This window comes from Chaetura pelagica, unplaced genomic scaffold, assembly GCF_000747805.2.
Source record: "Chaetura pelagica isolate M959 unplaced genomic scaffold, ChaPel_1.0 scaffold76, whole genome shotgun sequence".
Classification (NCBI taxonomy): Eukaryota; Metazoa; Chordata; class Aves; order Apodiformes; family Apodidae; genus Chaetura; species Chaetura pelagica.
This window is the reverse complement of record NW_009970723.1, coordinates 11207591-11217279: the sequence shown is the minus strand read 5'-3', so window position 1 is coordinate 11217279 and position 9689 is coordinate 11207591. Positions and strand designations below refer to the sequence as shown.

Sequence of the window (9689 nt, the reverse complement as noted above, 5' to 3'; positions counted from 1 at the left end):
TGAACCAAAGTTAGTTTGCTCTTAAGCACTTCCAAGGTCAGGTGAGGTCTACCCATACTCTCTTTAAATCTACATGCCCTCTGATACATAGCAAGACATAATTGAGCACATCATTATTTCGCCTAGTGTCAATAAGCAAAGGTGCTTTACAGACAAATAATTTAATGAAACCTGTTAAATATACAATATTTAGTCTCTTATTCAATAAGTCACTGGCAACTATTGCTTTTTCCTTTTAAGTTCCCCAAGAGAAAGTATGCCAGCATTGTATTCAAAAGGGCTACTCCGTATAATAAGCTAACACTCGCATGTGTTCTGATGATCTATGCAGTTGTCATTGCACTTACAGCAACTGCTTTAATTTGCAAGAGCAAAGTTGCCCCCAACAGTAACAGCTACATTTTTAGTTTTATGGGAGGAGGGGAAGGAGAAAAAACACCCAAACCAAGCACATTTAAATAAATACATGAGGTAGCCTGGTAGCCTTACCACACCATAACCAAAATAGGTGAAAAGCAGTACATTAAATCTAACACCCTTTCAAGATCTAGGACATATTCCATTGCCTTGGAAAACCAGCCTTAAGATAAGTGATAAAATTCCTGTGTTCTAGAAGAAAACAGTGATCTATTGTTAGATCACTGACTTCCTGGAAGAAAGGATATGGAGCACATTTTGCAGTGGCCTGGTTTTGAAGAGACACATTTTTCAGTATCAGATTAGCCACCCACATGAATAGTATTGCTCAAAAGTGAAAAACTACTCTGAGACATTGAAAGGATAAGTATTGCAGACTGTGGAACCATTTCACAAAACAGATTACTTTTTTTTTTTTTAAGAAATTTTCCTATCAAAATAGTTGATCAGTACAATATATCATGCTTCGTAAGAGGTAGCAAGAAAATAAACACATTGCCTCAGATTGGACCAATAGTATTTATTTACTGGGTACTGCTGCAAGTTACATTTGCATTGGTTCAGAGCTGCCTATTTGTTTTTTTTACATTGCACTGCTTTTCCCCCCCCCCAGGTACTGAAATACAGTGAAAGAGGCAGTCTACTATCAAGGTGCTTTTATTGTTTTGTTAGGTTTGGTGCTTCTTTTTTTAACTGAGCCTATAATTCTCTAGGTCATTACTATAGTGATTAAAATTTAGAGTTTAAGTAGGTTTTTTAAAATCATACTTTCATATTTAGCACAATGGTAATTCACTAAGATACAGATTAAAAACATAATATGATCAGGATTATCAAAAGGCAAGGTCACACTCACTTGTAATCTTCATTTGCTGCAGTAAAAACGAAAGCTTCCATGGGGTTCCAACACAGTGCATTTGTCCTCATGTTCAAGATAACCTAAAAGATAATTACACATTGATGTCTTCTCATAGGTATTAAATTATCTGCTGCATTTCAAAGCTTCCTATACCACTGGAGATAAGCACCTCCTAGATACAGAATTACAGCAGAGGAATAGTGACATAACTGAATGTTTTCTTAGTAGTGTTAGAATTGGAACTCAAGATTTTTGTCCCTCATCATATGCTCACTGCTTTGCGCCACACTGCAGTTAAATTGGACTAAGTCATCTTAGAAGTAAATTGTTCTATGTGGTTATTTAACATGTAAGCCATGCAAACATATAGTGGTCAACATGTAAATTTCAAATGTCTGAAAAATTTCATTTCATCGGATTTACAGGAACTTTTAGTAATCTATAAACATACCTAATTACATGGTTATTTCAAAGGATATAGTCATTTATTGATGATGTGAACCAGCATTTGCAAAGCCATTATAACATTTTTATTTTCTCCCAGTTGTTACTATCCCTTCACTCTTTTATCTCTGAAATTGCATTTCATGAATACTTCAGGACAGTTGCCATTTCTTGTTGAAGTGCCAAGCAATGCGTGCAGAAGTTACTGTTTGTAATCCACTCACCACTGTCACTAGATTAGCAGTAAATCATTTGCTACACATTCATCAGACTTGCTGGCTGCTGGTAAGCAGATGGCTACAAAAGAGGGAGAGGCAGGCATCTGATGACAGCCTAGTAAGACCCTTCTACTTTGCTAACAGTGGATTAGGCAAGAGGTGTTAAGCAGTTGTATGTCAGATCCCCCACCTCTGAGAACAGCTGTAGCACTAACAGCTGGGACCCTGTGTGAGAGGGGAAAGCAGGGAGGAGGTCATCTGACAACCCACACAACAGCTTTGGCTTCTGCTGAGTCTTGGGGGAGCTTTCAACTATTGTATTTAGAAATAAATCTCACACAGTTTGACTGGCACAAAGTAGATTTTAAAATTACAGACCAACTTATCAAAAAAGTCAACAACCCTAAACAGGATTTTCCATAATGCTCCAGGCCAACCATAATAATACTTGAAAATACTGAAATTTGGGTGTTTAATGCTGTGATACCGCCCAAATAACTTTTGTTCTCAGCTTACTACAACACCATGCATTTACATACACGCATGGAGAACGGTCCTGTCGGTTCACAACAACATGTAACAAAATATAGTTGTACGATTTTAACTTTTACAATAACGAACACAATCTCAAAGCAAGTTAATAGCAATGTGACCTCTACTGAACCTCTCCCCCTCCAAAAGACTGCGATTTTGTGTGCATATACTCTCATGATTCTCTTTCCCGTAAGTATTCTTTTCCTACATGACATTAACTTATTCAAGATTAAGTCTGTGCTGCAAAATATTGCTCATTTTCAGAAACCACAAGGTAATCTTCAGATGTCTAACATGATCTCTACTTTATAAAGTGACTGTACTGAAAGGATGCACCACTGAAAGGCCCCAAGTTTACAGTAATGTGAAATTAGAATTTGTTCAGATTTCAGTATTGCTTGCCTAACTGTATGTAAACCTTGCTCCTGTCTGGGAAGCCAATAATCAAGAAGGGGAAAAAGGTACACAATTAATGTTAACACATATGTATAATAAATATTTTAAATTGTGCTACAAAAATAACTAATATTCCTGAAAAATCCAGCTCTTTTTCAAAGGGGGTCACATTTGGTCAAAGTCAAATCACACAGACAGAATGAAATATAGGAACATAAAGTTCTCATTGTGGAATTGCTGTCAGCTCAGGCACTTTATCAAGAATTACAACACAGTAAGCATGACAGCCAGTCTGAAAGCAGAAAAGGCCTTTCTAACTCTGCACCGTTTAAATCCCAACATTAATTCAAACTCATGTAAAAGACTCAAAATTAGACAACAAAAACTCAGTTAACTCACAGTTCAGAGCTTCCTTTTCTCTACTGTCATCTGCAGTTACAGACTACTTACATTCAGTAAGTATGACATTCAGTATGATTATTAGCATCATAAGCTTCTGTTAAAAAGGAAAAAATTACCTTCTTTAACGGAGTTGATTTTCTCATATCATATAGTACAATATTTCTGTCAGAAGCACAGCTTCCCAAGAGGTATGTCTAAAAAAAAAAGCAAAACAAAAAACAGTGTGCATAGTCTTCTAAACACTTCTGGAGTGTGATCAACAGCTTACATTAGATAGCTGAGCTCCTGCACAAAGCTGGTAGTCAAACAGTTCCTTTCCAATCAAGGAAATATATTCATGGTTCTTTCTGTGCAGCTAATTAATCAGCACAAACATTTTAAATACCTTTTCCTGTAAGATTCAAAATGCACTCTGTGCTCCCTACTTCACAAGTAACAAGCAATTCCTCATAAATACTTCCTCCACAAACACAGCCCACCCAAGAGGTACACATGAACCGCTGCAGAAGTTCAAAGGCAAATGTTTTGCCATAGAGAGGTGGAGAAGTCTTGGTCACAGGCAGTACAGTACTGAAACAACTGAGAGCTCCCCTGCCACATACCCACTACACTGTATGATTGAGGTACAGGACACCTATTGCTGTGGACAGAACAGGGACCACTTTTCTTTTTCCTCTCCCCCACTAGCAGAGACAAAACATAAAAAGATTATGTGTATACACCCCCCGAATATTATGTTAAAAACGTTATTATGTTAAAACACATACTAAGATCTAAATTTGTAGAAAGATGGTGTTAATAGAGTTTAGATCTTATATCGATCAAGAAAAATATTTATTTCCATTGTAACAGAAACATTACCTCAATGGGATTAAATTTTACACTGCTTATGCTATCAAAACCCCATGTCAGAGAACACATGGGACTTGTCCTTTGCTCATCCCAAATGTCCACTTGCTGGCCACAGGTGGCAAAAACAGCTTCCTTCCAGTGGTGATCAATTCCTGTATACACTGTCTTTAAAAGAAAAAAAAGAAACAGCTTATAAAATCACTTGTATATACAAACACACCAATATGTTCTGTTACAAAAAACAGCACAGTCTGCCATGTTTTTAAGCATTACTGAAAAACAAGTCACCACTGCTACCAGAAACTAATTCTTATGACATACACCCTTACACAATAGACTAGCTTTCTGTGTACTCACTTAACGTGCATGCAGGCATTTCTCATTAAGTTACAACAGTCAGCATTAGAAGCCCATTTAAAAAGTCCTGGCTGACCTCAAAGGAAATGGGAAGCTTAAAGGTACAACTACAGATTAATTCAAAAGAAGAGATGAGGGAAAATAAAAACTTAAGATTTACTACCTTTCCAAGAATTGTATGAATAGGTTCTTCTTCTTCTCCATATTCTGGGCTTTCCATTTTCCACTGCTTCACAGTTTTGTCATCACCAACCTGAAAATATTGGGGAAAGCACGTCCAGTTTTATGCAAAGGTTTATTTTACTAGATGTGCTTTGCAAGTAAGTACCAGTAGCCTTTCAAAAGAGAATTATCTATGACATACACAGAAGCAAAGTGCTCTTCTCTTGCCTATTCACTTTTATACCTCCAAGCTGAAGATTAGTTCTCCTGGTCATAATGTTTTGCTAGAAATTGAGAAGGTATGTGTTAAGATTCTTTGTAGCAGCCCACATGGCACCCTGCTTTGGATCTATGGTTCAAACAGCGCTGATGAGGCACTGCTGTCTTGGCTGCTGCCAAAGAGTTCTTGCAAATTTTCTCCCCTTACTCTGTCAGTCATCCTCCCTGCCTCCCCCATCAGCAAGTAGCCTTGGTGAGGGCAATAGACTGAGAAGGTACACAAGTGTGACAGGTGCCCTGAACTGGCTAAAGGGGTATTCCATACCACTGAATATCATGCACAAAAAAACCTGGGTAGTGGAAGAAAAAGCGGGAGATGGGGGGTGGGGGGGAAGGCAGGCTTCTAAAATGGTTGCTGCTCAGACTTTCTGGGGATCTGCCTGTAAAAGGAGGTGACTGATTTCCTGTTTGTCAGTTTCACTACCACCACTCTTCCTTTACCTGTTCAACTCTCTTTTATCTCAGCCCATGAATCTTTTTAACTTCCAGAGTCAAACAGCAAAAAAGATGAACTGGAATCACTGCTGTTTTTCTAGGCTACATTTTGTGATTCTGAATCAAATGGCACCTTGAACTGCAAATTATCTTCTGGAAGTCATTTTGATGAGCCTGTGAACAGTTAAAAGGCCCTTTTGACCTCAGTTGCTCCAGATGCCTGTTCCTAACTCCATGCTACTTCTTGCACTACACCAGCACAAAGCTTTTGCATAGCTGTGCAGTGACCTAGATGAGCCAAACTGGCCAAAAAAAAAAAAAGTTAGCTATCCAAGTTTAACTTCCTCTCCTCACAGTACTACTTCTGTTCCTTCTTCCTCTCAATTTTCAGACACAGGGATTGTAAAAATGGGATTCTCATTTGGAGTCACTTAGAATTTTTTGCTATGGCTTCCCCTACATCTCACCTACTGTCCTCACAACCTGATACATACTTCAGAAATGATAAACATACAGCAGTGAAAATAGGTCTTCAATGCCCAGCTCAAAAGAAGAAAAACCTCAGGACACTCTACTCTTCAAAATCAATTATTTTTATTGCATCATCTTAGAGTTGCTTTAAAGCAAATAGGAAGATACACCCTTTTCAGGTAGCTCACACACAATTTAATCAGTTGTGATTGACAGAATCACACACAGAATCCTAGGGGTTAGAAGGGACATTGAAAGACCATCTAGTCCAACCCCCCTGCCAGGCAAGGTCACCTAGAGCACATCACACAGGAATGTGTCCAGGTGGGTTTTGAATGTCTCCAGAGGAGCTTCCACAACCTCTCTGGGCAGCTTGTTCCAGTGCTCTGTCACTCTCACAGTAAAGAAGTTTTTTCTGATGTTTACGTGGAACAGCAGTTAATAAAGCTTTAACATAAACTTACTGAACATAATTGCCCAATTGGAACCACTGTGAATTAATCAGCTTAATCACAGGGTATGAAAATGGTTACTTTTATTATAAGAGTTTGTATGTCATCCAATGACCACAACATATCTATCTATCTATCTACTACTTCAATTAATGTTATCTATCAACTTCTTTAATAGAAACTAATTTTGTTTTAATTACATGACCAACCATTAGCAACTTTTTGGTATCTACCCTTTTCATTCATCGCCTTGGAAAACTCTCATACCACAGCACTTAACAAACCGAATACACGCGTTCATACAATATTTAAATCTCATATGCCAGAGGGGAAGATGCACACTGGAAAACAGATGGTGAACAGGTACTCTGTACTGCTACACTGTATCAAGGAGACACATTATACTTACAGTAAAGAATGATGTACCACAGAAACGAGCACACATGCCTCGAACAAAGCCTTCATGGGCTTGTATAGTACGAATGCACTGTCGTTTGGTCAAGTTCCAAATTCTGACCTATTAAAAATAGAAAAGTATTCTGTTGTTAATTTTTTTTACAACCCACAACTGCAGTTCATAATCCATACACAAGAGATCACACGTGTTGTTAACAAAATGGCATGGCTGGCTTGAGCACTGGTCAGATTTTATAATGCCAAAACTACTTAATTATTTCAGTCTTGGAAAAAAAAAAAAATGTAATAGTGCTGCTCTTTCCTTCTTACCCCTTCCCCCCACCCAAGCGGTACATTTACCGTATGTTTGCATTCTGTTTTTGAACTAGAATTCTTGCTACAAGACAGTAGCAGTGATAATTTCAGCAAAAAAATATACATCTTTAAAGAGAAAAAAGCACACTGAAATTGCCTTTGGAACCAACAGGATATTTTCAGTCCGGCTGCTGTACTACATTTCATATAGATGTCCACCTGTCAGAGGTTTTGGTGTCAAAGCGTTTCGGATCATTAAAAAACAAGAAGTGGAGATCAGTTTTTATATTTGTAGGCACTGACAGTACCCAGTACTTTACCAGTGGATAAGAAATCTGGCCAGTGTTTCCTTTGTATTTATGCCTCTCCTCTTTGAAAAGGTTCATCTCCCTTACACTAAATGCACGCATGGCACAGGCACCTTCTAGAAAATGCAGAAAGCAACCAGCTACCCAGAAGACACCTTTAAAATACATAAATACTTTCAAACAAACAATATAAGGGTGAGAGAGCACAGAGAGGACAGCACAGACAGGCAATGTTTTTCTGCAACTGACTCAAATAAAAGTGCCCTTACTCGCTAGTTGTAATATTTTGGTAGAATAATCAAACAGATATAGGGTTAGCATTTTTTAGGCAATATGTTAAATTATTATTCCACAAAGTTTCTGTTGTCTGCCCTCTGTCCCCTTTCCCAGAAGCTCTGGATGCCCCACTCCTGGAAGTGTCCAAGGCCAGGCTGGATGGGGCTTAGAGCAACCTGGTCTAGCGGAAGGTGTACCAGCCCAAGCAGGGGGGCTGGAACTAGATTATCTTTAAGGTCTCTTCCAATCCACACTACCTGATGAATCTGTGATCTGACTTTATGTAATCTCCTGAATCTGCAGCAGTTTAACATCTTCAAGGGAAAAGGAGGTTATGTGGGCAGCAAAAAGCAATCACTGTGGACAGACTGCTCTGTCTTGAGGAACTGAATATCACAACCGCTGCTCACAGCTGAACAGCTGAAAGCTGTTGCCTAAAGATTTTTGAAACTCTGTGTGCTCTGGGAGGTCACAACCTGCAGCGTGAGAAACACTGTCCTAAACTGGGTAAGTTGCACCTCCTGAGACAACAGGGTATCAGAGCTAGACAAAGACAGAGTTAAGCAACAGGCATTTTAAAAACACACAAACAACGACCAAAAAACAAACAAACAAAACCCAACCAAAAAAAACCACGAAAACCCCACAACAAAAATGGGGGAAAAAAAATAAAAATAAGGAAGAAAGGTATCTTGTTGGCTGTGATCTGCAACTACAGCTTACCTCTCCATCACAAGCTCCAGACAGTACTGTAGACAAACTCTTCGGATGTTTGGCTATGCAATTAACTCCATCTCTGTGGCCATCAAGTGAGCCAAGAAAGGGTTTTGCAAACACACGTTCAAGCTTTGTTGCATTTAGAGCTCTTGTGTACTCCCGTGGAACCTCAAATGGATGCAATATAGGGTCATAGTTTCTTGGAACTGCAATAAGAATGAGACAGACATTATAAACTCGTGGTGTGTAGTGTAGTTCAAGGTAAGCTGAATAAGAAAGCTTGTATCTTTGATTTTCCTGCCATGGGAGAGTTTTCTGCAACACTAACATTGTCTTTCCTACTGTTTTGAAATTGGTCCACAGGATCATAAGCTCACTTAACACACTTGAAGTTAATAGTCTGAAATAACTCTGAAATTATTTAATGTCTTTTTCAAGGGAATAGTGCTGAATTAATGAAGATATTAATGTACACAACAAACTGGAAACTGCAGATACTACACAATTATTAAAAAAACCCAAACCAAAACAATAACCACAAAGACGACTAAAAAGCCATAATACTTACCCTACTACTACTAAGCTCTAACATACAGAAAGGACACTGTTACATGCACATGTACAACAGAGGCAAACTAGCTCTCTTCATCTTTATTATATATCAACATATAAACCAACACAGAATTTGATTTATCAACTTACACACAAATCCCACTTAGAAGTAGAAGATGTATTCAGCTACTGTCCCAGTAAGTAGCTGCTATAGTATTTTTCCATGTTGCACGTATGTCACCAGAATTAAATAACTAGAGGACGGTAGTTATGATGCTACCTCACATACCACAGCCACCTACCTCCGGTTCAAATACCACCTATATGCAATTTAAAACCCTACAGGTGTGCTGTCCTGCTCAAAATAGTCTGATTCAGCACACCCAAGGCACCCGGTTTTATTCCTGCTCTTTCTGATGAATAAAGGCCATTTTCCAAACTTTGTTTCTAGAAACTAAACCTCATCTCTACCTGCAGAGGGGGAGCTGCGCTCCTGTGCGAGATCAGCTTGAACACATCACAGAACTCACCTCCGCACCCACCAGGCTACAGCTGCTGCGACTCAAAATAATGGGCAACATCTACACAACTCTGGCCCGTTCTAATAGGGGATACGAATAAGCGAGGTGAGCTGTACCAGAACGTAAGCACTGGGACGTGCAAGAGGTTGCCAGGAGTCACCTCGTTAATACCACGAGTAACCTCGGAGGCCCAGAGCGGCGACTCCCCCGCCCCGCCCGCAGCTCTAACCGCGCTCTCAGAACACACCGGCCCCGCCCGCCCCGGCCCGGGCTCCTGCCGGGCCCGCGTCCTGCCCCGCGGCGGCGACCGCCCGCACACCGGGACC

At 39.5% G+C, this 9689-nt stretch overlaps 2 protein-coding genes across 2 annotated transcripts in view; one reads left to right on the top strand and one right to left on the bottom strand.

Annotated features, from left to right (window-relative positions):
* The window catches only part of DCAF13 (DDB1 and CUL4 associated factor 13), a 22696-nt gene extending 14076 nt beyond the window's left edge, over positions 1–8620 (bottom strand). The window contains exons 1-6 of the mRNA XM_010006530.1: positions 8297–8620; positions 6688–6795; positions 4643–4732; positions 4132–4287; positions 3387–3464; positions 1274–1356 (exon numbers count right to left, since the gene is read on the bottom strand). Of these exons, the coding sequence (XP_010004832.1) occupies positions 1274–1356; positions 3387–3464; positions 4132–4287; positions 4643–4732; positions 6688–6795; positions 8297–8620 (839 nt within the window). The remainder of the gene's footprint in view (positions 1–1273; positions 1357–3386; positions 3465–4131; positions 4288–4642; positions 4733–6687; positions 6796–8296) is intronic.
* Positions 8621–9018: 398 nt separating this feature from the next.
* SLC25A32 (solute carrier family 25 (mitochondrial folate carrier), member 32) overlaps positions 9019–9689 on the top strand; it is a 13665-nt gene continuing 12994 nt past the window's right edge. The window contains exon 1 of the mRNA XM_010006529.1: positions 9019–9039. Within this exon, the coding sequence (XP_010004831.1) occupies positions 9019–9039 (21 nt within the window). The remainder of the gene's footprint in view (positions 9040–9689) is intronic.